The sequence below is a fragment of the Stigmatopora argus genome, chromosome 14, assembly GCF_051989625.1.
Source record: "Stigmatopora argus isolate UIUO_Sarg chromosome 14, RoL_Sarg_1.0, whole genome shotgun sequence".
Lineage (NCBI taxonomy): Eukaryota > Metazoa > Chordata > Actinopteri > Syngnathiformes > Syngnathidae > Stigmatopora > Stigmatopora argus.
This window is the reverse complement of record NC_135400.1, coordinates 3,723,615-3,750,771: the sequence shown is the minus strand read 5'-3', so window position 1 is coordinate 3,750,771 and position 27,157 is coordinate 3,723,615. Positions and strand designations below refer to the sequence as shown.

The window sequence follows — 27,157 nt, the reverse complement described above, 5'->3', positions numbered from 1 at the left end:
GGCCCTGACGGCCCGCCACTGCTCAAATGGTTTTCAAACTTTTTATACCAGGGGTTTCAAGCTCATTTTTTCCGCAGACCACATCGTAAATATGGGTTCTCTTCGGAGGCCCATTACATTTGCCTATTTGGTTTGTCACAATCGATTTGTAGATGAAAAATGGGTTGATAGTCAATTGATCACTTGCAAAGTGGTTCTTAACCTGGGTTTGATCGAACCCTAGGGAGTCGGTGAGTCAGTCTCAGGGGTTCAGTGGAGCCTCTGTTGCGGAGGTCAAGACACATCGACTCATCATGTCTTTATACGATAACATGCCCCGCTTGACCATCACTGGCTGCAGATGATTACGTGACATTGCTTGGCCAATCAGTTCATGTATCTTGAATTTGAAAACAAATCACATTTTATTTTACACTAATAAAGTAGGGTTCGGTGAATGCGCATATGAAACTGGTAGGGTTCGGTAGCTCCAACAAGAATAAGAACCAATGACTTAGAGACATTGTTGAACTAAAAATAGTTGGAAATGCTATTTTATGAGCCTTCTAGAGCAAATATTCTTATTTTTGACCAATGCAACGATGGCATTTTTAAACTCCCAATACCAACTCACACTAGCCTGTGCAGTACAGCTATTGTCAATACTGTATGATGCCACATTTAAAAAATAATAATAAATAAATAAATAAATTACTGAGTACTCACTCACTTAAATTGCTATCAAGGCTTGGCCAGACACTCATTGTCTGCCAGTGATGCCATTAGACGTCAAATCCATTTGAAGTGGGAAGACTGACAGTGAATGAATGGATGGATTAGACATCTTCTAGATATTTTAAATTAATTAATAAAAAATAAATTGGTGGGTGGGGTGCACCTTGGCCAGAGGAAGAACATTTTTTAACCTAGTTGACTGCCATTGACAGTGCTCAACGTCCAATCCATTTAAAGTGGGAGAAATGACAGATAGACGAATGCAACGCAAATTTGTTGGAACCCTCTCACTTCAAATGGTTTGGTCTACTAATAATAAAATCATTTAAATCCACAGCAGAAAGGTGATTGGATGTCTAATGATTGAACATCTATCATCTTCTTCATGGGTAGAGGTCATTTTTTTTACGACGGCATTGCAGGGAGTGGCCATCTTGAGTAGATTGACTCACAGTTGGAAACTAAATCCACCGTGAATCGCGAGAGTACATATTGCGCACCATCAGTACGTTATTTCTTAGCACTGCTCGATACCGGTGAGGTTGTTTTAGCACTGTATCGGTATTCGTGCAAAACTACTAGTCGAGACAACCTGCACAGATATGCCAACATATGTTCATTCACTGCCATTCTTTCCAATTCAAATAGATTTGACATCTACTAGTCATAAACTAATTGGTGGGAGGATGCATCTTGGTCAGAGAAAGAACTTTTATTTAAGTGCCCATCTGCCATTAGATCGCCAATTCTTTAAAAGTGGGATTTATGTTAGCAGATGGACGAACGTTTGCTTCAAACTCATTAGACAGCTCCTGTATTTAAGGTTCACTTTTCAGTGGTGTATAGATGCAGTATGACCTTTGTTCCATTGCCAAATAAATTCATAATGGCCAAATAAATTCATTATGACCAAATAACGCATTCTGCTCATTCTTCACACATGATCTCTTGCCGTCAAGTGTAAGGTCGGGTGAGATAAATATCATCCATCGTTTCTAATGTCTCCTCCCCCGCCACCTCACTTTCTCTCTTTCCATCTGTGCCAGTACGTGCTTGAGGGTGTACGACTCACAGAGATTCGCCTCTGTGACTGTAAGCAAGAGTGACATTCCTCGGACAATACCCTGACCAGCACACGTGCACACATACTGCCTCATTCACAAACACACACACACCAATATACACCCATACATACAATCTGTGTCCCTCTAGTCCGTCTGCTCGCAAGTTCACAAGCATGTCATCGACGAGCTACGTTTTAAAGAGCGGAGCGACACATGGAATGGATGAGATGAGATGACACCATTTAAATTGTAAAATTGTGCCAACGCAAAGCTTCCATTGGTCAATGGAGCACATTCAAGGTAAAGTCGCAAATAGAGAGATGTGCCAACACAAGGCTCCCATTGGTCAATGCAGCGGTGCTAGAGTTAGTGTCGGCGCCACTGATGTCCAAACGTGAGACTGCCATTGGCCATTGAAATTGCCGCTGTTTTTATTTATCTTAATGTTATAAATTGTTTTAAATTATTATTTCATCAATAACGGCGGCCTTACAGTTCTAGTGTCGAGGTTTTGATCCCAGGTCGGTCCTCACTGTGTGGAGTTTGTATGTTCTCCCTGGGCTTTCGTGGGTTTTTACGAGTCTTTTAAAACTTGTTTTACAAATGAACTAGTTATGACTTAATTTTAAAGTCTGACTATCTGACTAGGGCTACTTATATGAATTAAATAAATTGGACTTCTCTGAGCCACAATCAGCCACAAAAAAATAAATCAAAAAAGCGCAAAGAGGTTTTTCTAATTCCTATGCTTGCTTGTAAAGTTCATTCATTCATTCTCTGAACCGCTTATTCTAACAAGGGTCATGGGGGGTGCTGGAGCCTATCCCTTCAGGCATGAGGCGGGGGACACCCTGAATCTGTGGCCGCCAATCGCAGGGCACACGGAGACTTAGAACCATTTACACTCACACACATATTTAGGGGCAATTTAGAGTGTCCATGCATGTTTTTGGAATGTGGGAGCAAACTGGAGTACCCAGAGAAAACCCATGGAGCCCCAGACTGACCTGGATTTGAACCCATGTGTGAAGGCTGATACGTTAACCACACACTCACCGGGCCGCCCATAGTAAAGTTGAGAAGGATATTTTTTCATGTCCTGCTTTTCTTGAAAAGTACATTCTTAAAACGGCATTGACAGTAAATTTGCCACCAAATTCATTTCTTCTCCTCATTCAGCCATTGTGGGTTGACAAAACCACTAACACCCACTTACTTGTGCCTCGCATTGCTTATCTCATGCTTTTATTGCACACAGAGACTTGGTGAAAACTAGAGCCCTACGGACACACTTCCTGGTTGTACTGCTCATGTGAGTTCTTTTTTGAATTTGTCTACGTGCAGGCAACACCCTTTGGGAGCACAGAAAGAAAACATTTTGAAGGTTTATGAAATAAAAAAAAATTCCGCTTACATTTTTAAATTGTATTTCTTGTTCGAAAGTGACAACTATTGCAATAATATTAGCCATCAAAATAATCGAGATATTTCGACATTAGAAGCAATATGGCCATCACAACATCTTAAACTTCTGGTAAGAAAATTGTAATTTCTTTCATTAAAAAGCATCAGGTTCTCTTCAAGATTTTCATTTTTCAATTATTCATGAATAAATTGATATTTTGCATTTACAAATACAGGCATATTAACTCCCTTATAATATTGACTCAAATAATGTGCAATCCAGCAGATGATCCTTTGGATTCATACAGTATCTCAGAAATACCACGTGCAATGATCAAAGATTTTTTTCCTTCGAAGTAACAGATTTGTACTACCTATTAAAACCATGAATAAGTAGGTGAAAATTGTGAATCAGGGTCGTCTTATACGAGAGAAATTGCAAAATTCAATGTTTGTAAGGCAATTTAAAGAGTACGGCTTATATGCTTATTTGCCGTGAAACTCGCAACCAGAAGACTGATGAAAAATGGCGGAAGTCAGAGAACCGCTTCATCTCTCACTTCACTTGAAAATCCCCTCACTCCAAAAAATTACATTAAAAAAGTGTTTAAGTGAAATATGTAAGTCTCAAATATATATTTGCATTAAAACAGCTTTATTGAGTATTTTTTTCTTGAATTAAGTGAGGGTTTGTTTGATTAAAAGTAGCGGATGAGTGGTTAGTGCATTGGCCTCACAGTTCTGAGGTCCTCGGTTTGGTCCCAGGTCGGTCGTCCTATGTGGAGTTTGCATGTGTGCATGCGTGGGTTTTTTCTGCGTACTGCGGTTTCCTCCCACATTTCAAAAATATGGGTAGGCTGGTTGAACACTCTAAATTGCCTCTTGCTATGACCATGAGCATGTGTTAATGGTTGCCCATCTCCTCGTGCCCAGCAATTGGCTGGCCAGGATAAGCGGTTCAGAAAATGAATGAATTAATGAATAATACAGCGAAAAAATTTACCTCAATATTCGCTAAGTCTTGAAATCGTATTTTTGAATACACTGACAAGATTATATCCTTTAATTTGTGTGTTAAAACTAGTGAGACATTAAGGTCAATGCATTGACTTTGTTGAGAACACAAGAAAATATATTTTTATGTTTCTATCATTTAATGAAATTAGATATTTCTTTAATATTAGTAGTCCAATATATTTGATTTTCATCTATTTCGTTACTGTCCCTCCCTGCTTCAAATTGATTTGACAATTAGCGTCACTGGCATACATATAGCAAGACTACTTCCAAGTTGATGACTGTTTGGTTATCCGCCCTTTAGAATTGTATGAAATACCCTGACTTAACGACAGCTGATAAATAAGTCCTCTTCCATTCCCTGTAATGTCTGCATCCTTCAAATACTATGATTCATGCCACCATTATTAAAGAACATCCTCTCCTCACATCTAACAATGCGACATCTGTCTTCTTCTGTTTAAAGTCACTCAGCAGCATTTTTTTTTAAATTCTGTGATAATAAAAGTTGAGAGCTCGGCATCATGGTGGAAGCAGGCTGGCGAGAGGAGGCATTTAATCATTGTGTTTTGTCAAAGCCACGCGAAGATGGTTGATGATGTGACGTCAGGCAGGGCTGTGTTATGAAAGCAGATTGTACGTATACTGTACAGTACAGTGGTACCTCTACTTACAGAAAGTGTTTTGTATCTTGGAAGTACTGACACTCCACTGAGGACTACATATATTGTATTACTAAAATTTTATTTGAGAAAAAAAAACATCCAAAGTCTATAAGGGAAAAGAACACATTAGCTTCAATCGCAGTAATTGTTGCTGCTAAATTGCTCCACTGTCCGCAAGCAACCAGTGGTCCTGTCCACTGCCCAGGTCAAAATGAATTTGTGAATTTGGCCCACGAAATAAATACATAAGTACATAAAAAGTAAATAATACGTACAAGGAGATGGACTACTATTCATGCTCACACTCATACCTAGGGGCAATTTAGAGTGTTCAACCAGCCTACCATGCATGTTTTTGGGATGTAATAGGAAACCAGAATACCTGGAGAAAACCCCTGCAAGCCAATGAAGAACATGCAAACTCCACACAGTCAAGACCTACTTGGGATTCAACCCTTCACCCCAGAACTGTGAGGCCAAAGCGCTAACCCCTCGGCCGCTGGCCACCAAAACTATAATGATAAACTGAAATCTAAATACAGACGCTCCCCTACTTACGAACATTCAACTTACGAACAACGGTACATACGAACATGTCTGCAAATTGCGTTTAAGTCGAAAAATGTTCGTAAGTCCAATTTTGTATTTTTTTCCAAGTAGTGCTTCTTTCCGCCGCTAATACGCCTGGCGCTGTGAGGGCTCAGCTCACCCAGCATCTACCTTCTTCTTCGTTGCAATGCGGAAGTGCGTGAACGTATCTCTAGTGGGCAAAGAACCTTTTTCATTTGTATCATTAAATATCTTGTGCATCCATTATTGAATATGGTGGGTAAAAAGCGAAATGCTTCTATTGAGGGAGTTGCAAGGAAGAGGCAAGCCATTTCATTTGAAACGAGTGGCAATAATAACGAAGCTTGATGCGCGTGAGAGTGGTGAGCGTTTCACGGGCATACAACTTGAATCGTTCGACCGTCAGTACCATTTATAAACAGAAAGATCGAACAGCAGGACCCAAATATTGAACGTTGCACAAAGTTTGCAAATCAATTGAATGATGCCATACAGTGCTACCGCATCATTTATGATGAAAAAAAGAAGAAAACTGTGCAATCGTCGTTAGATCGCTTCTTTCGGCCAGTTTCTAATACATAAAGCTCTCTCTCTCTCTCTATACAGTACTGTACATATTCTCTCCATTTTATTAAATGTTTTTTTCAGTACAAACCAATGCGTGTTACTTATACAAGCCTTAAACATACAAATGCACTTATATAAACCTTCAATATACTTATATAGGCCTTAAACATAAATTATAATACAAAATATAGCACTGAATCAACTTACAAACAAATTCAACTTATGAACAATCGCTCGGAACCTAACTCGTTTGTAACTAGGGGAGCGTCTGTATATTTGAGCTGGGCAATTGTTACTATTTTTTTTGTTTATTATTTTTTATGTTGTGCTATAGTCCCACATCAACAAAATTCATACATTCCGTTTTTTCGTACCACTTATCCTCTCAAGGGCCACAGGGGATGATAGGCTAACAATGGGCAGTAGGCAGGGTACCCTTAAATAGGTGGCCAGCCAATCGCAGGGCACAAGGGGAAGGACAACAATTCACGTTCAGACTCAGATCTCAGTTCAATTTATAGTGTGAAACAAGCCTACATGCATGTTTTTTGGGATGTGGGGGAAAATCGGTCTACCTAGAGAAAACCCACGCAGCAACGGAAGGTACTCCACACACTCCATCCTTGAACTGTGAGTGGTAATCACTCTATCACCATGCCACCATTTTTCGATTAATACTAAAAATCGTCACTTTCTCACGTTGGTTTGGCATGTGCTCAACAAGCATGAAAATGCAATTTTTCATGTTTTGGACATTTTATTTTAAACACAAGTGATAAATACAACAATTTGGTAAATTTGGTACTTTGGCCATAAACCTGAACAAGCTAAGACCAAATGGATTTATAGTGGCTAAAGAAATAGAGTCACCCAAGAAGTAAAATGATAGAAGAGTCAAGAAAATGTTGAACGCTCTGCTCAAAAACTCCTGATAATGAACTCTTTTATCTTCCCCCACAAGTGCTTCCAGGCTTTTCTAAATGGTTCTCGCTTTCTACTCCCCAGTGTAGTTCCATCAGAGGAAAGTAGTCATGTCAGACTTTGCCAGAGGATCTAATGCAGTAATCTTTGTTATATTTCTAAAGTGAAGAGCTGAGTGCTTGAGCCATGCTAATGGGGATGTGAAGAATAGGTGGTGCGGTCTTCAGGGGCGGGTCTCTCCTTACTTTAAGCTTGGGGGCCTCAAGCGACGGAAGATCACAGGCTGAACACTCGTCGCCTGGTTTCACTTAGAATGTGCGCAGCCAGCTGAAGCTGAATGGATAAACTAAAGACTGAGTTTTGTTTTAATCATAGTGCATCCTGGACTGGTCATTACACCTACATGGGATGGGAAGTGCTTAGTGTTTTCTTTGGAAATGATTGGGTTCTAAATTAACTTTTTAAACCACCTTCCCATAGGGCAGGTAACCCATCTATTTTACCTGCCCGAGCTGGCAATCCATCAGCCCGTATTTTCAACGTAATACCATACACAGATATGCTAAAATATTTTATGAGTACTGGTACAAAGACAATGAGCAGACGACATCCCAAACGAAACATAATTGATAAGCACCAGTCTGCATAAAAAAACTAATATTCGTTGCAAAATGGTGGCGCCTTTAAGAAAACGTAGAAAAATATTTCTCACGAGCAGCGGAAAAAAGTTGACATGCGCAGACTTTTTAGAAGAAAATGTGTCGCAAAATGGCCGCGCCCGTGGCAGAAAGCAAAACAGACGAAGTGATTGTGATTTTCCTCATTTATTTCACATCACATAATCAAAAGTTGTCAAAACTTTACCTGATCTTTCGGGCAGCTGTCAAAACATAATTAGCTGCCCTGAAAGAGAAATGAACGCCACAGCGTAGATTCAATTATGCCATAATGGCCTGCTATGCCTTTAGCATATAAAGGAACTTACACTATATTTAGGAGGCATTTTCAACTGCGACACAAAAAATATTCTTTCTCGACAGCTGATGTGCACGATGCACAAGGTCATAACAAAATCGGAACAAAACATTAAGCTTTTGGGCCCTTTGCCAGGAAACTCTCCAGGTCTTTTTCCCATTGGGGACTTGTGGTCAATCCTGAAGAGGCGGGCGGACAACGAGAAACCAACAAATTCTGACAAACTCCAAGCATTGATTATGCAAAAAATGGATGGCCATTAGTCAGGTTTTGGTTCAGAATTTGATCGACAGCATGCCAGGGAGAGTTGCAGAGGTCTTGAAAAAGAGGGGTCACCACTGCAAATATTAACCTATTGCCTGTAATCTATAATCCATATAAAGCGAGATTTATGGGTGTGTTAGTGTGTGTGTGTGTTAAGATTGTCTCGCTATGTTTGTCCATACTGCAATGTAGAGAGTTGATCCTAATAGACGAGCGATTGAATTTCTTCACCATCTCTAAGTGTGTAAACTCAATCTTTTATTTGTTAAACAACCATGTTTCAAAATATATTTTTTTAATAGCGCAACAAATGCCTTTTGGTTCTAAATAAGCAGGGGGGCCCGGCGAACATGCCTCTCGGTGGCGGTTGAATGTAGGGGGTTCATAGCCAGATCTTTGGCCAAAGCACTTTTATTTTAGGCATTGAGGGTGAGAGGAGGAGGAGACCCATTTGCAGTACCACAATGCTGCAGAGAGAACCTCGAGATGGCGATGGCTAAAGAGAGGAAAGCCATGAGGCCATAGTCACTATTTATCTGGACACAAGCCGGGGCCTTTTCAGCCACGGTTGGGTCACGTGGAGGTGGGTGTCTTTTATGTTTTGCATTTTGGGTGTTTCCCTTGTGTGTCCTGTCCATTTGATTACCCATTGGCTTCACATGTTGTGTCGTTCCTCTCCGTTGCCTCTTGTGTGACCTATGGACCGACGGTGTACTTAAATCCGGGGTGGCCAAACCGGTCCTCGAGGGGCGCTGTGGCTGCAAGTTTTTGTTCCAACCAATCCAGGACAGACACTTTGACTTCTGCAGAAAACAAGAAGCACCTGACTGCAATCCACTGATTGCACTTGTAGGACACCAGATTGGTGAAAAGGTGTCCTCTTGATGGGTTGGAATGAAAACCCACACCCATTGCGGCCCTTTGTGGAATAGTTTAGACATCCCTGACTTAAATCCTGCGTCTTTGTCTAACCGGGGTCGGATGTCATTTTGTTACGTCCTTTGTTAATTCTTTGAAAGACCCAAAAGATATGTCCAGATGCATCATTAGATGTATGTTCAGAGCACAGGAGTTGACCGATGTGCTTACCTTACATACCTAATTCAAATTTGAGCCTCATTACAAACAAGAGTTGGTCAACTTTACTCTTGTAAAGATGAATTAAACATTAATTAGCCCCAAACAACTTGTTAAAATGGTGTCACAGAGGAAGATTGGTTTGCATGTCCGTTTACAGTTCTGAGATTCAGGGTTCATACCTGGGTCCTGTGTGGTGTTTTCCTTTTTTTTTATAGCAAATCCATAATATTTGTATTTAAACTCATACTTATCCTTATCTTTTATAGACTTTAAATATATGTATAAATGTAGGCATGTACAGTACTCTCTCTAAATGTCATTCACATTTTCATTTAAATCAGAATAACAGGATGTGTTAGCCTCAAAATCTCATTATTTGTTCTCGGTCTAATTCCCCACGCTTAAGGGTTTGAATCATCAGATGGAAAGCATCCTTGCCTTTTTAACACAGTCATTCATGCGCAAGTCAACAATCCTAAGTGTGGGGGGAACATTGCAGTCAAAGGTGTCCATTTCTGTCTTAAAAACAGAAAATTAACAATAGCTTGAAGAGGCTGCTATCTGGGGATGAATAGCATTTCCCATTCTCTCTTTTGTGGATGGAATACTAATGTGAGCAATGGCCTTTGTGGTGTTCACACTAATATCACGGTTACCGGTGTTCTCTCCTATTTTGCTCCCTTTGAAAATATTTGGTATTGACACTTTTTCTGAAAGATATGTCCATCAATTTTTGATATTTTGTCAAATTTTGCTACCACTGTTTTCCTATATCCAATATACTCACAGTTGTGACCATGTAATCATGGTAATGTTAGTGAGTAAATCTTCTTGATTCTTCTTTATGAGGAAGCATACATAGGTACCCTTACTTATGAAATTAATTGGTTCCAGAAGTTATTTCGAAACTTGGATATTTCATAAGTAGAGCAGCACTTTACATTGAATTAGCTAGTATAAATCGTACCACAATTTCAATACTAGCAACTATGAACCCTTTAAAAATGATAAAAGTATACCAATTTCATATGCAATATGTATGCAAATGTATATATATATGAAAACAAAGCAAAAATATAAGAAAAATATTTACGAAGCAATTAACACAACACCAAAACAAAGAGAGAGAGAGAAAACGAGAGAGAGAGAGAAAACGAGTGTGAGAGAGAGAAAACGTGAGAGAGAGAGAATGAGTGAGAGACAGAAAACTAGAGAGAGAGAGAAAACGAGACAGAGAGAAAATGAGAGAGAGAGAAAATGAGAGAGAGAAAACGAGAGAGAGAGAGAGAGAGAGAGAGAGAAAATGAGTGAGAGAGAGAGTGACAGAGAGAAAACAAGAGAGAGAGACAGAGAGAGAGAGAGAGAGAGAGAGAGAGAGAGTTTTGCATATTTATCACACAGGTTTCAGACCATCAAATAAATTTCCGCATGACACAGAGACAACCCAAGGAAAAAGTGAATGCAGTTTCTAAATGATGATTTTATTTGCCAAGGCAGAAAAAAATACAAACTTGTCTGGCCCTCTGTGAAAGCGTAATTGCCCCCCTTTGTTAAATAACAAATATCTGTGACTAATCACAATTGGAAGAAAGCTGAGTTCAATTTCACAGGCCACGCCCCCACTTGATTACCAACACGTGTTGAATGAAGAAAACACTAAAATAATGTGTCAAACCCAGTGAAGTAGGCTACATCATCAGAGCATCAGCCACGATCCAAAGAAATTCAAGAAGAAATGTGGAAAAAAAAGTGATGGACATCTAAGTCTAGAAAATGTTCCAAAACTATTTCCTAGGCTTTACGGCTCCAACGAGCCACTGTCAGAGCCATCATCCAAAAATAGAGAGAACTGGGAACAGTGGCAACCCTTCCCCAGAGTGGTCGGACAGCTAAAATTACTCCAAGAGTGCAATGATGGCTCATCCAAGAAGTCACAAAAGAACCCAGAAAAATGTCAAAAGAACTGCAGGACTCGCTGGCCTCAGTTAAGGTCAATATGACTCTACTATAAGAAAAACACTGGTCAAAGCTGGTATCCATGGCAGAGTTCCAAGGCGAAAACTATTGCTGTCCAAAAAGATTATATGAGTTTGAGTTTGATTGATTTAATAAGGGACAGCACATATTAATGAATATATTCATATTCATTTTAATGAACATCTATATGTAAATGCAGCCAGGTGGCGTAAGTGGTTAGCGCATCAGCCTCACAGCTCTGGGGTCCTGGGTTCAAATCCAGGTCATGTCCATCTGTGTGGAGTGTTCATGTTCTCCCCGCCTGGTGGGTTTCCTCCGGGTACTCCGGTTTCCTCCCACATTCCCAAAACATGCATGATAGACTGAATGGACACTCTAGATTGCCCCTAGGTATGGGTGTGAGTGGGTACTCGGATGATTCGCCTAAAGACGTTTTGCCGACGGACAGGTCACCGAATGGACGTTCCGCCGAACGTCCATTCGGCAACCTGTCTGTCTGTCAAACGTCCGTCGGCGAAACGTCTTTAGGCGAATCATCCGGTCACGGTGTGAGTGTGCATGGTTGTCTGTCCCCTTGCGCCCTACGATCGGCTGGCCACTGATTCAGGGTGTCCCCCGCCTCTGGCCGAGTCAGCAGGGATAGGCTCCAGCACCCCCTGCGACTCTAATGAGGATAAAGCGGTTCAGAAAATGAGATGATATGAGATATATGTAAATATGTAAGATTGTAGACGAGGGAGGCCTAATTTCCATCTTTAGTCCCTTGTGTAGGTTGAAGATAAACAAAGATACACACACGCACACACAAGTAGCACAGTTTTAGCATTGTGATCGCAATTTTGTTCGTCTAAGAGCCAGGCTTTAAGATGATTAGCGAAGAGGTTCAAAGACGGGAGTTCAGGTGTGGTAATTGGTATTGAATTCCAGGTATGTGCGGCACGGACAGAGAAAAAGCTTTGACTGAATGCACTCTTTTTGAAGGGAATTACACAGGCACCTCTAGAGCCAGTCCTTGTTGATGTGTTGGAATTTTTTTTGCACAAAATCTTGCAGTGGAGGATGAGCTTTGTGATGGAAGATTTTGTAAACTAAGGTGGCATCTGCATATTTAACAGTATTGTTCAGGCGCTTGTGCTTTTCAATATCTGACAATGATGGTGCATTTTTGTTTTTCTGTCCAATAGTTTCAAGGCGTGCTCATAAATGTTTTTTTTATTCTGGTGTTGTTAGGCAGTAAGTCATGTGTGATATGATCATTGTGTCAAAATATAGTTTTGCTGACTCAGGGCTTTCATTGTTTCTAATGAACCGAAAATAGGACAAATTGAATTTAATTTTCTTCAGTGTTTTTGATCGGTCGTTTAAAGACAAGTTCAGAGTCAAGAGTGAATCCTGGGTATTTAAAATATTGGACTACATTGATTGTTTTTCCTCAGACAAAAACATTGGGGTCACTATTATTTGTCGCTCTTTTTGAGAAGTACATACAAAAAGTCTTACATATGTTTAAATGTAGTTGGGATTTTTCAAACAAGTTATTCACACTCATCATTGCATCTGTGATTTCCTGTGCAGCATGTTTTTTGTCTTTCCCGTGGACATAAAGAACGGCATTATCGGCATATATTTGGCAGGTGACAATTGAAGGACAACAGCTGGCAGATCATTTATGTAAAGACTGAAGAGCAGTGGACCTAGCACTGACCCCTGCAGTACCGCAAGTCTGTTATTCCGCAATCCAATTTAGCATGCTTGGTGAGAAATTAAAACTAGACAGTCTAGTTAGCAGTATCTGGTGGTTGATGGTGTCAAACTCCTTTTTGAGATCAATGAAGACCGCACCCATGACTCCGCCTTTATTTCTACTAGTTTTGTGTTTAGTTGTACGTTTTTTTTTAGAAATAAGCAAACCGCCGTTTCAGTAGAATGATATTTTCTAAAGCTGAATTGCAGCCTGTCCAGGGTGTATGGACGGACTGCTGTTAATGTGATCTACAAGTTGCTCCGCTACTATCTTTTCCAGAACTTTTGAGACGGTTGGAAGGATGCTTATAGGTCTATAGTTGTTGCTTATTGCGGGGTTCCCTGATTTAATTACCAATGTTATGATTGAGCACTTCCAAGATTCAGGGAAGAGACTCTTGTTTATGGTTTTGTTTACAATAGTGATTAATGGACCCATGAGAAATTATTTGTGGTATTTCAGAAATGTTATATCCATATTAAACAGCCCAGCGGGTGAGTGGTTAGCGCGTCTGCCTCACAGTGGGAGACCTGGGTTCCTGGGCCTGCGTGGGTTTTCTCCAGTTACTCCGGTTTCCTCCCACATTGCAAAGACATGCATGGTAGGCTGATTGGACACTCTAAATTGCCCCTAGGTATGAGTGTGAGTGTGCATGGTTGTTTGTCTCCTTGTGCCCTGCGATAGGGTGGCCACCGATTCAGGGTGTCCCCCGCCTCTGGCCCAATGTCAGCTGGTATAGGCTCCAGCACCCCACGGGACCCTAGTGAGGATAAAGCAGTTCAGAAAATCAGATGAATTTGAACTAGAAAAAAAATGTGATTACGTTACCAATTCTAAGTTCTGAGTTTTAAAGTAAAATTGCAGTTTGGGGAGGCTCATCAAAAACTATAAGGTCAGGCAAAATCTTTTTTCAGTACTCAGTTGCTGTGGACTTTTTAAATATATTTGTGACTTGATTGGAACACTCAAATAATAATAAGCTTTTTAATTTAAAAAAATTCATGCACCCGGGGGGCCCATTGGTTAGCGTGTCTGCCTCACAGTTCTGAGGTTGATGGTTCGATCCTTAGTCGGTCCTCATGTGTGGCGTTTGCATGTTCTCCCCGGGCTTGCATGAGATTTCTCTATTTTGTCCCCAAATTCCAAAAACATGCAGGGTAGGCTGGTTGAACACTAAATTTCCCCTGAGTATGAGTCTGCATGTGAATGGTTGTCAGTCTCCTTGTGCCCTGCGATTGGTTGGCCACCAATTCAGTGTGTCCCCCGCCTGATGCTCAAAGTCAGCTGGGATAGACTCCAGCACCCCCCACAACCCTTGTGAGGAAAAGCAGAATAGACAATGAATGAATGACCTTTGAAAATTTTGGACTGACTTTTTTTCCAGATTGTTTTTCTACTGTTTTGAACTGAAAGGCAGTTTTAATTGCTTTCTCCTATTCAGTCAAATTCTTTCCTGCAGAAAAAAATATTCTTAATGGCACAAACATTTCTATGTGATAAAGAATAATTACCATAATTTTCAAACTCTAAACCTCCGTTTTTTCCCCTTGTCTTGACCCTTAAATTTTGTTGTCTAGTGCAGGTTATATTTGGACAAATACCGTAGTTAGCTGGAATAGCCTCCAGCACCCCAACAACCCTTGTGAGGATAAGTGGTTCAGAAAATGAATAAGTTAAGATCAAGAAAAATAAATTGTTATTTGAGAGGCCTAAAACTTGAATTAACCTTAGCAAAAAAATGGGTAGCTAAAATATGTAAAGACATTTTTTGAACAAAATGTGTGCATTTAATCAGATTTCTTAGTTTTGGTAAAGTTCCTGTGTTTTGAAAGTGAACTTTGATCAAAATGTGTTCAAATCTGTTAATTAATACATCCATTTGAACTGGGGTGGTTGGTACTGGATGAGAGAAGAACAAATGTTCATTTGTTCCTCCGCCCCTCTGAGTCAAAAGGGATTGGACGTCTAACACTGTCAATGGCACTGAAAAATAAGCATTCACAAACCATACCTCCCATTCAAAATGGATTGGTTGCCTATGGCAGCTAATGATTTAATTGTAATGAATCACTTAATGTCACACCCCCTATAATGTTTGCATTTTTTTAAATGACGCTGAAGTGGCATTTTTTTAAATTTGTGTAAAAAAAAAACCATAAATCTTCTATAGTTTCTTGAGTTGTGCATTTATTACTAAAAAACAAGGACATAAAATTAATTTAATAATAGTTTACCATTCAATTCCCTGAACATTTATCATAAAGCTTCAGATAATGACCAGGACTCAAATTAATGTCATTGTCACCGTCACCCTCACCCTCACCCTCATCATCTTCCCTACCGCGTATCTTCATAAAGTTTGCGGGAGTTGCTGGAGCCTATCCCGGCTGACCTGGGGCGAAAAGCAGACTACACCCTAGTCAGCCGTTGGGAACACAGCCAGACAAATTACCATTTTCACTCACCATCATACCGCCCCCAACGTGAATCAAGCCCACGCCTCTCCCCACCAAAGTGAGGCGAGTGAACCACGACACCATCTGGCGGCACAAATGGTCTTTTTCCAGTTTTGGGATCCAGAAGTATTTAATGAATACAAAAGGCGCACCGACTGATTGGGCACTACACCCACTTTGAGGAATTTTTTAGACTTTTAAGTGCGCCCTGTTTGAGAAAATATGTGCTGCGTTGCATTTCTATGGTTTTAATATCGCTTAAAAAGGGGAATTGCAATCATTAATTAAGGGGAGCAATTGGCCAAGGTTGACTGATATGTTATTTGATATGCATCCAGGAGTGTTGCATTGTGTACCAATACTGATACAGAACTAAAATGACGTAATCAATATCAAAGAATATTAAGAAGTAATGTACGGATGCGGCGCAATATGCGATTTAGTTTCCAAGCGCGTCTAAACTTACACAAGATGGCCACCGAAAGCCCCCATTAATAAAAAGGTGTGCTTGTCGCTCTTCCCGAGATGATAAGACATCCAATCAAGTGGTGTCCGATCATTATTCTACTTAGACTTTTAAAGAGTTTATCAATAATAAACGTCCAATCCATTTGAAATGGTAGGGCTATTTTGAAGTTGTGTCACGACTGCTGTTGTCTCCTTGTTACTTGTTAACACCTGTTAGGTGAGTGTGCAAGTGTTTTATAAAAAGAAAACAATGTGAAGCCTCAGAATATCAATTCCTAACCTCGCCATTAGTCGCTGGATTACTGGTGTTTTGATTTAGAAGTTTGCTTTCAAACTGCTCGTACATCTTGTCCTAATGAATAGATATCAGTCGATTTTGTTTGTTTGTTTTTGTCGCCATTTATATCTCACCATTTTATTCGCATAGCCGATGGGTTATTCTGTTTTTAATTTTATTGCGCCAAATTGAAGTAGTTTTGTTTCAAGGTTTTTTGTTTTGCCAGGCTCAACAACAGAATGCGGCAAACTCACAGCCACCCTAAGTGTAATTGTCAGCATCTCAGCATGGTCTTAGCCCGGTTGTTGCATACGGAGCAGAAAAACACCAATCACCTCAGGCCTTTCGAATGCATTGCTGATATGTCTCTTTTGGTTTGGATTTCTTTTTCTGCCTTTTCTGATTATCACTATACTTTGACAACTTTTTGAGTACTTTAAACTCTCAGGGGGAAGAGCAATTCATCATTGTCATGGGCCACATTGTAGTTATGGTTTCCTTTGGAAACACTTGATGTTGGCCAAACCCATATTAATATTTAATGGTTTGACTGCTATTGAGGGCACTCAATGTCTAATCCTTTGTCAATGAGAGTTCATGGGAATGTTCATTCCCACCAGCGACAATTGATTGGACATCAAACACCGTCAATATGATATAAACCAGGGTTTCCACTAGGGTTTAAATGACTAAGCATTTGACTAATGAATACTCATCTATTTTTAAAGTTAAGAAACCGTTATGAGTTTATTTGTCCATTCATTCACTCGTTTACCATACAGTAATCCTTCGAATATCGTGGTTAACTAACAAGTGGAAGACGGGAGTTGCAGTGTGGATTTTCACATTTTGAACTTAAAATAAAAAAAAATAAAAATACATTTTTAAACATCCGCGATGTAGTGAAGCCACGATTTTCGAGGGATTACTGTACCGCTTATTCTCACAAGACACGCAGGGGTGCTGGAACACATCCCAGCCAACTACGAGCACCAGGCAGGGACACCACAAACTGGTGGTCAGCCAATCCTACGGCACAAAATTGTCCATTTAGTCTTTTTAACATAACTGGACTCTTTGCATTAATTGAAATTGAAATTAACAATTTCAGTGTACATCAGTAACCTTAAAGAAAGAGTATTACTTAAAAAAAAACTTAAATATTTTCAAACATTTAGTTTCTCTGTCGAGGCGGCCCAGCGGCTTGACTGGTTAGCACGTTGGCCTCACAGCTCTGTGGGAGGAAAACAGAGTACCTGGAGGAAACCCACACAGAACATGCAAACTCCACACAGATGAAAAGACCTGGATTTGAACCCAGGATCCCAGAGCTGTGAGGCCGGCGCACTAACCACTCAACCACTGGGCCGCATGTAAATCATTAATGTCATGATAATAAGAGATGCTATTTATTATCTAGATAACAACATTTGCAAATATACTGTACATTAGGGGTAGGGAACCTATGGCTCAGGAGCCATATGTGGCTCTTTCCATGGGTGCATATGGCTCTCCACTAACCTGTGAGGTAAAATATGGAAGTCACTGTTGAGAGAGCTGAGTCCCGAACGCACCAATAGGAGCGTGACGTCGACACTCTGGCGTTGACACTACCTCTTGTTTTTCATTACTCTTCTGTATAAATAATCTCAGTGATTGATTAGCAACAGCATAACAATGTTGTAAAAAAAATCAGAGACATTTTGTACTTTAAAAGTGGTGAAATGACAAAAAAAAATCACTTTTCCTGCATTTTTACTTTTCAATTCTGAGAATGGCTCTCAAGAAATAACATTAGAAAATATGATTTGTTTATGGCTCTCTCTATGTCAAAAAGATTCATGACCCCTGCTGTACATAGTTCTGCTATAATTTCATCCTGATTTGACTAAAGGGTCTGTGATTGATTTGATTTTGATTAAACGTAGACGATTAATACATACATTACAAAGCAAGTTTAACGATTTTGCGATTATGTTGACAAAACATTTCAGATGTTGATGAAAATTGTTCTTTTCAACAGAGCAGCTTATCTGATGTGTGATATACGTATATGTGGATCGATTAATGTATCATTACACCCCTATTTATCACTATATTTCTTTTTTAACCCATTATTGAACTCTTTCAGTGCCATTGACAATGGTAGACGTCCAATCAATTGACTCTTAAAAATGAACTTAAAACTATTTAATGAGTTTATCATGAGTTAGATTGTCCAGTCCATTTGAATTAGGAGGAATGGCAGCAGATGAACATTCACTCTCAGTCCTCCCAGTTCAAAAGGATTGGATATGGACGTCTATCCATAACCTATCAACGTCAATGGCCGTCAATTGCAGCATATGAATTAAATACAGAAACAGATTTAATAATCCATCTGGGAGGTCACAGCTGGACACTTTTGAGGAATTTCGTACTCTTGTATCATTTTATGACTGTCCCTTTTTGTCCATGGTGACCTGAAACAGCCCTGGCACTGTCAAATGCTCTCAGCATTTCATCTGCAATTTTCCCATCCCAGTGGGGGTGGGGAGCATCGCATTCAGGGCTCTGCATGCACAGGGAGGTATCGGTTCTTTATTATTTCAGTGCAATCAACCTTAAACATGTGTCGATGTATTTTCATACAACTGTTTGAATATTTATTGTAAGCATTTACAGTAAATTGTCACTTAAGGCCATTTATAGTATGAACTGTCTCAAGAGGGTTAGGGTATGTACAGTACAAATCAGAGAGAGTCATCAATTACTACTTGATTTTAAATTATTTATGGTTTAGGGCAGAGGTGGGCAATTATTCTACAAAGGGCCGCAGTGGTTCCTGCCTTAGCCTGGTCCTGGCCGCAGAGACATTTTAACGAATTAGGTTTCTGCTTAAGCAAGCACCATCTGTCTGAAAGCAACTGATTTTACTTCTCAGACACCAGATAGATACAAGGGGGTCTTATTATTCGTTGTACTAAAAACCTCCACCTGCTGCAGCCCTTTGTGGACTATTTGCCCACCCCTGGTTACGGGTGCAATATCTGATCCTATTCACGACTGACAATGTTTTTTTTTAATCTATAAGGTTCAAATTGTAGCATATAATTTCGTCACCGCCACCTGATGGTGTAGTGGTACACTTGCCTGACTTGCATGCGGGCAAGCTTCGGATTGATTCCCACTTGGTAGTGGTATGATTCGGTGTGCAAATGGTTGTCTGTCTCTCTGAGTGCCCTACAGCTGACTGGCAACCTATCTAGGGTATTGTAAGCCTTTTGGCTGAAAGTCCACTGGGATAGGCTCCAGCAATCCTTGCCAGGAGACACAATACCAAAGTTGAATGAATGAATTGTAGCACAAAGTGAAGTGTCCAAGATTACTCTATCGCTTTACGGGCAGCTGTCACCGCTCGTTTATGTCATAAGGCAGCCTTAAGAAAATGTCACCAGAGCGATTATAAGAACTGATTTGTCCCGCAAACAATGACTAATAATAAAAGTATGTGAGTATTGTGCATGCGCATGGCATGGTTCAAACAATACATCGATCAGGCCTGGCTCAGAATATGAAAAAAAAATCTTGTTCTACCTTTACTACATCTTTATTGTTTTCAGTTTTTTTTCTTTCTTTATTCTTATTTTCAGTTGGACATCGCCGAGGAGCAAAGTGGAAGTTTAATTTTGGAGGATGAGAAAGGATGAAGAACATAGTCTTAGCACTTGCAGAAATCGCAATAAATTTACGGCTCCCCGTGAAGATTCCAATGATGATCCAATGCTACTCGAATCTGATGAAGAGGAATTGGACTAAAGCTTCCAATAACCAGTTGTTTTTTGTTTTTAAATCAAGTGTAAGGCAGCCCGGTGAAGCAAGTGGTTAGCGCGTCGGCCTCACAGCTCTGGGGTCCTGGGTTCAAATCCAGGTTGGTCCACCTCTGTGGAGTTTGCATGTTCTTCCCGGGCCTGGGTGGGTTTCCTCCAGGTACTCCGGTTTCCTTCCACATTCCAAAAACATGCATAGTTCGACACTCTAAATTGCCCCTAGGTATGGGTGTAAGTGTGCATGGTTGTCCGTCTCCTTGTGCCCTGCGATCGGCTGGCCACCAATTCAGGGTGTTCCCTGCCTCTGGCCCGGAGTCAGCTGGGATAGGCTTCAGCAACCCCCGCGACCCTAATGAGGATAAAGCAGTCCAGAAAATTAGATGAGAGAGAGAGAGTACAGTATGTAAAGGATTTAATTTTTTTTTATATATAGATTATATTTAGATATTAATACATTACAGTCTTTACATATACTTATAGCTGTAATATTTAATAAATACACTTCTTGATAATTGTACTTGTGTTCTCATTTCTGTATAGGCGCGAAAACACAGTATGGTAGTAATAATAGGGGTGATCCTACTTCGTTGTTTTTTTATTATTGTGGCTTTGTCTGGTCTTCATTTTCCACGATATTCGGGGGATTATGGTACATGGATTTTCTAGGGACGGTGTGGTCCTGGCAACACACAATTCTCCAGACATATTTTTTGTCTCGTCCATGAAAGTCCGATATTCACAACACACATAAACCACACGTATGTGATATTAGTCACGCATTCAAGACTTGAATTACACATTTGCGACTCGAGTTATGTATCGGGTACATATTTGTGATTTACGTTACACAATAGCTTTTTACATTTGTAACCCTAGTTATATACGCCTGACCTCTTGTACGCATTCATGTCTTTGGTTTGGCCGCCTCTTTAGCGCTGCCCTAGTCGCTCCCTGGAGATTTAAAAAACAAATGTTTGAAAATGGGGGAGAAAACCATATTTTTTATTTTATTGTGGTTTCTGAAGAAGGACAAGCGTGACACAAACTATTCTTAACATTTTCCAATGCTTTAAGAATGTGTAGAATCAATATTAAATTTCAACATTTCTGACAATGGAAATTTGCGTCATAGCCTGCGATACATGTTTCTATCAGCAGGGCGGGATGCTAGGCAGGTGGGTGTTGTAAACAAACCGACAACTGTTTGATCGGCCATTGGTCCCAGGGGGAAAAGAGAAAAATAACTGAAGAAAACAGAGGATTCAATGTTTCCTGGACATTTGAATTCAATGCCAATGCGGAAGGATTGCCTGAATGTTCGCTTTGTAGCGAGAAGTTGTAAAATAACAAAGAGTTCCATGTAAGGCATGCTACATTTGCAGCCGAGTATCCAGTTGCGAAAAGAGAAAATGTGGCATTGCATTACTTCTGGAGAAGGTAGAAGACTGCAAAAATAGATTTTATATGAGCATTACATCTCCAAACTCCTCTACTGCAATTTTTTTTGTAATCCAGGTGATAATAAAACATGGAAAACCAGTTACAGTTGGTGAAGGGGCACACAATGCACGTTCTATTTTGCTGATGTTTTTATTTATTTATTTATAAATACAATAAAGTATATGTACTGTTGTAGAAAAGGTCATGTGTACATGTTGAGTGCCCATAGTGTTTATAAATGTCATGCTTTTACACTGGTTGCACAAAACAAGCAGTCATTACATCATAACCTTGCAATGGATTAAACAATATTTTAATCCAATAAAGAGTTAATAACATGTCGTAAGTGAAATTACGCTCACTGTGGTCATGCTTAAAAAGATTAATGGGTTTAATTTGCCTTGTGTGTACTCTTAAGAGATGCTTGTACTCAGCGCCTCCCAAAGGGGATGGGGAAGGTTTTTTCCCCACTCTTGAATTTTTTTCTCTACATATTAATCTTTTTATGTCTTTTCATTCCATGAAAAATATTCAAATGGACCCTTAATTCCTACAATTCCCTTTGGGGGGGAGGGTTATATCATTTTTTTAACACCGTGGACGTCTGAGTAAGTGAATGGAATGCACCTTGACCATAAACCTCAATACTCGATGCTACGTGTCCTTTTGGTGTTAAAGAACATGGCTTTCCAAATAAATGCCTATGTAATAATGCCTCCTTCCAATTCCAGAATTTTTAGAATGTAGCTCATTCCCAATACCAAAGTGAAACTCAAAGAGAAGAGCAACCTGGGAGAACGAAACTAGCAAAATTAGAAGCATCACCATATTTTATAGAGTGGTTACTCCTTTTAACTCATTCATTAATGGTAATTGATGTCAAATCCAAGTATCGATGGATGGAAGTATGGATCCACACAAATAAATGTCTATCATCCTCTGTGTCGGTGAATGATTGAAAGGGAATGTCCATTCTTCTATATATGACGATGCATTGAATTTGGCTGCATCTGAGTATGAAATAAGGTAGTATTGTGAAACTCTTTTCTGACCTCTCTGACCTTTGACCTTACCACACCATATTTGATCACCTCTTTCATTTGATATCCCAAACATATGTTGCAAAGTTTAAACAATATAAGTATATGTATATTCATATATATGTATGTATGTATGTATGTGTATGTATGTATGTGTGTGTGTATGTGTGTATGTATGTATGTATGTATGTATGTATGTATGTATGTATGTATGTATGTATGTATGTATGTATGTATGTATGTATGTATGTATGTATGCATGCATGCATGCATATATATATATATATATATATATATATATATATATATATATATATATATATATATATATATTTATATATTATTTATTATGTTTATATTTTTATTTTATATATATTTATTAACTTATTTATTACCTATTTATGTCTCAAATGTCTTTTCCTGTGTCTGTATTCTCACCCTCTTGCTACTGTGACAATAAAATTTCCCGGGATGAATAAAGTTATCTAATCTAATGTAATCTAATTCCTGCATTGATCTCGAACACAAATATATAAGCATACAACACCTAATACCATAATATGTGTATGCATAAACAAAAGCAATAATTCAATCATGTTCTGTTACTCTTATCCTCACAAGTTTTTTGTTGTTGTTTTTTTTTCTGCGTCATAGGTGGGGGACGCCTTGAATTGGATGCCAGCCAATCACAGTGAGCATATGCAATTTTCTTGTAGTATTTGGTGGGGGTGTGATATTCTGCCCATTACAGTACTTAACCTCAAATGTACCTTATCCATTGTGGTGCTCAACTTGCTTACCTCCTTGAAACAAGCTTGTTGCATTGACTCGTACAGACGTGACTTAATGCTGTCTGTGCCACTTAATGTACTCGAAGCTGCTGCTACTACTGCAGCTGTGAAGCCACCAGCCCATCCATCACTGTCTGCCTTTCTGTCATACGGCAGGCAGACGCTTTCTAGGCTGTCAGAAAATATGCATGCTGACCAGATAAAACCTATTTTGCCAGATCACTTGCTCCACTCTTGACTTCAAAGCTTTTGTGGGTCAAAAAATTTACTGCGCCACCATTTAGCTTTACCACTGTCACATCCATGCCTGTCGCCTTCCACAAAAGTGGGCTGCGAGTTGTCTTTGCCACACGAACTGATATTCTCTGGTGAAACCAATCCACCTAGGCTCAGGTGCTGCAATATTAGGTCAAATATGATATCCACATAAAAATGTCGTCGACCCAGCGACTCCGGTTTCCTAGAATATTCAAAAAACATGCATGGTAGGCAGATTAGACACTCTAAATTGCCCCTAGGTGTGAGCGTGAATGGTTGCCCGTCTCCTCGTGCCCAGCAATCGGCTTTTATTCAGTTTTTCTATATTTGTGTCCATCATGGTGTTGACCATCTAATCGCAGTACCTTTACCAAGTGAATAAATCTTCTTGGTTCTGTTTATGGGGTGCATATTTTGATGGTTCCTCTGCAAATATGCTACCAGTAATCAACACATAAATAGACTGATGCTATTCAACTCAATACCCCTGTGATATTAATAATCTGATCCGTTTTTAATCGTTACTTTTTGGCGGGAACATATTTTGATCATTCCACTGCACCCTCGAAACGAAATTTCCCGAATACGGGATGAATAAAGTTATCCAATCCAATCCAATACTCAAACAAAAATTCTGTTGATTGCTCTAGTCACCAATATTTGAGAGCTTCTTGACAAAGGGAGCAAATAATCATGGGCGTAACAAAAATGACATAAGCACGCGTGGGCAGAACCCCAAAGTATCCATTCCTGATGGGTAGGAAAATGTGACAGAACACCGCCATGGGGGAATACAGGCGTGGTCTGATTAAATGTCTGACCCCTTGCCTGAAAAGCTCTCCCAGTCTGGGCCTGGTACGGAATATAGACTTATGGTGCTTACATTACAGGTTAGCCCATGGAACGTGTGTGCACAGATTTCAGCCTGCAATGAGCATAGCTATGCTTGCTTTCTTCCAAAAACCTGTATGTTCTTCAAGGCATTGAACACGCAAAAATGTTTTTCGGCTTTAATGTGAATGTGAATTTGACTGTACAGTATATCATGTACCCTGGGATTGGTACAAAGGCCAGTCCTGGGTCAACCTTGCCCCTTGTTCAAAGTCCACTGATGTCAATGAAGATTCGCTCATTCGCCAACAACCCCCCAGTTCCAATGGATTGGGCGCTTGGTAGTGCCCAGCCAAATTTCAATTCACAGCACAACAATAAAAAGAGCCATATAATTGCATGTCTATTATTGATTATGGCACTGAATGAATTAAGTGGCCCTACAAAGGACCCTATGTGCATAAATTTGACTTGTTTAAACTCAGACAATTAAAAAGAAAATTCAATGAAAAAAAGGCAAAATTGAATTATTTCACCTCAGTTGGTTACGTCATTCATTTACTACAAATGTAGAATACAAAAAAAAAACACATGCATGAAGGTTAACCCCCAACCTAAATTCAAGTATATTTTTGGGTGGGGGTCTCTTTTTTTCTATTTATTAAAACCTTTACCCTAATCACAAAGCATTCAAAAAAGCCAGCAAAGTGAAGTTGAGAACAAGTCTGAGTTCTGTTACGTTTCCTACCTGGCAGGACGTGACAGCTGACATGACGAGCAGAAACATGGCACTGAGGAGATGCATCCTTGTGCAAATATTTGGTCTGCGCGGTTTCTTCCCTTTCGGCAACCTCCTCCTCCTCTTCTTCTTTTACCGCTAGTGATCTCTTTCTCTCCCGTGCTCCACCAGCCTCATCGCATGGAGGATGCACACGCGCAGGCAGCTTTGCCGCTGCGGAGCTGCCGCCAAATTCTAGATAAGGCGGAAAGCAGGGAATCGGCCCGATATGAGGAGTAACGGGGGTTGAATTGGGTAATAATGACGAGGTCCTTCTCCGTCCCTCGCTGGGCGAGAAGTGCAGAGGTTGGAAGGTGACTGATGCAGCACTTGCGACGTGCAGACGATAGGGACAGCAGCCACACAACACACCCCCAGAAAAGCTCACTCTCCCTTACTGCATGTGTGTGAGATACTGGATTTATGATGTGTCTCTCCACTCTTAACTCTTACACTGCCATTGAAGGCTCCAGACGTCCACTCCATTTCAACCTTTCACAGCCTGTCCTGGGAGAACAGGCATTGTTTGATCACTGCTAGCCCAGTCAAAATTGATTGGATGTCCATCAATTGCTATATTGACAAGGGCACATTTGTTCGGATTAAAAGCCTAATTAGAATAAAAATGCTTCATATACTAACAACATTAGAAATATTCTGACCTGATCAAGCCCTTTCAAATCAAGACTTAATTTCGAACAAGTGGGGTGGTTTATGTCGATGTATAATCTGATCAGCTCTCATCAAAACAATTTTAAGAATATAGAATATATAATTTTTGAATAAACTGTCTTTACTGTGCATGTCTTTGATGTCCATAGCATACATGTTTCTGTTATCGCCAGAAGCTATTAAAAGCAGTGCAAGCAATAGACAAAATACCTAACTATTCGCAAGCTTGAACTGGTCCGTATCCGAGACAAACACATTGCTGGAGATATTAATATAAAGTGGTACCTCTACATTAATTAATTGGTTGCAGAAGTGGTTTCGTAACTTTTCAAATCTTTCAAAGGTAGAACCATTAATTTTGCATAATTTGTTCCATCATATTAATTAGTTTTACCGGAGCTGATCAGCCATGGTCCCGGAAAATGATGAAAAAGTGCCCCCAAGGGGGGCTTTCAGTCGGACGGTCGCACCCTTACCCAATTTCGGACGGGATTCAGCGTCCAGCTAAAACTTGCCGTTGTCGTGACAGTCTGGGCCCGGTGGCCCCTAAGCCCCATGGGGCAAGGCTGAACTTTAGCGTCTACCTACAACGTAAAAACCTCGATTCGGCATCATGTCAAAGCAGCTTCCCTTAGCCAATGGGAGGCCAGCAGACTGTTAGTGAATGGGAAAGCAAGGCTGGCACAACAATGAAAAAAAAAGATAAAGATTATTGGAAGTGTATTTATGGTTTATCGGATATTTGAATTTGATTGATGTTTCGTATATTAGAACAGGCTTCCTATCAAAGCTTTTCGTAACCTGAATATTGTACCGTATGTTGATGTACCACTGTGTCTTCCAATTGTTGAAACACCTGACAGTAGATGAACAGATGAAGTATCTGAAATAATAATGTTTAAAGTAAAAATTGACAGATGTTTTGTTGACACGTAAGTCGCTACAGCTTTTTCTTCTTCTAGTACTATTTCCGGTGTATTTTATCAATCTGTGCATTTATTCATTCATTCATTTTTCGAGCCACTTATCTTCACAAGGGAGTCCATCCCAGCCAACAATGGTCAGCAGGAAGGGTACACCCTGAATCGGTTGCTAACCAATCAGTGGGCAAATGGAGATTAACAACCAATCACACACACACACACATACTTATGGACAATCTGCAATGTTCAATCAGTCTACCATGCATGCGTTTGAGGATGTAGCAGGAAACTAGAGTACCCAGAAATAACCCACAATAGCAATGGGGAGAATATGTAAACTCCACACAGGAACGCTAGAACCCACCAGTGAATGAACCCCCGATCTCAGAACTGTGAGACAGAAGTGTTAACCACTCTCCACCGTGCTGACTAATCTGCACATGTCAAAATAA

General features: G+C 40.0%; 1 protein-coding gene across 2 annotated transcripts in view; it reads right to left on the bottom strand.

Annotated features, from left to right (window-relative positions):
- The window catches only part of olfm2a (olfactomedin 2a), a 90,930-nt gene extending 65,440 nt beyond the window's left edge, over positions 1 to 25,490 (bottom strand). For both annotated transcript variants that reach the window (XM_077618967.1, XM_077618968.1), the window contains exon 1: positions 25,081 to 25,490. In XM_077618967.1, coding sequence (XP_077475093.1) covers positions 25,081 to 25,137 — 57 coding nt within the window. In that variant the 5' untranslated portion in view covers positions 25,138 to 25,490. The remainder of the gene's footprint in view (positions 1 to 25,080) is intronic.
- Positions 25,491 to 27,157: the final 1,667 nt, after the last annotated feature.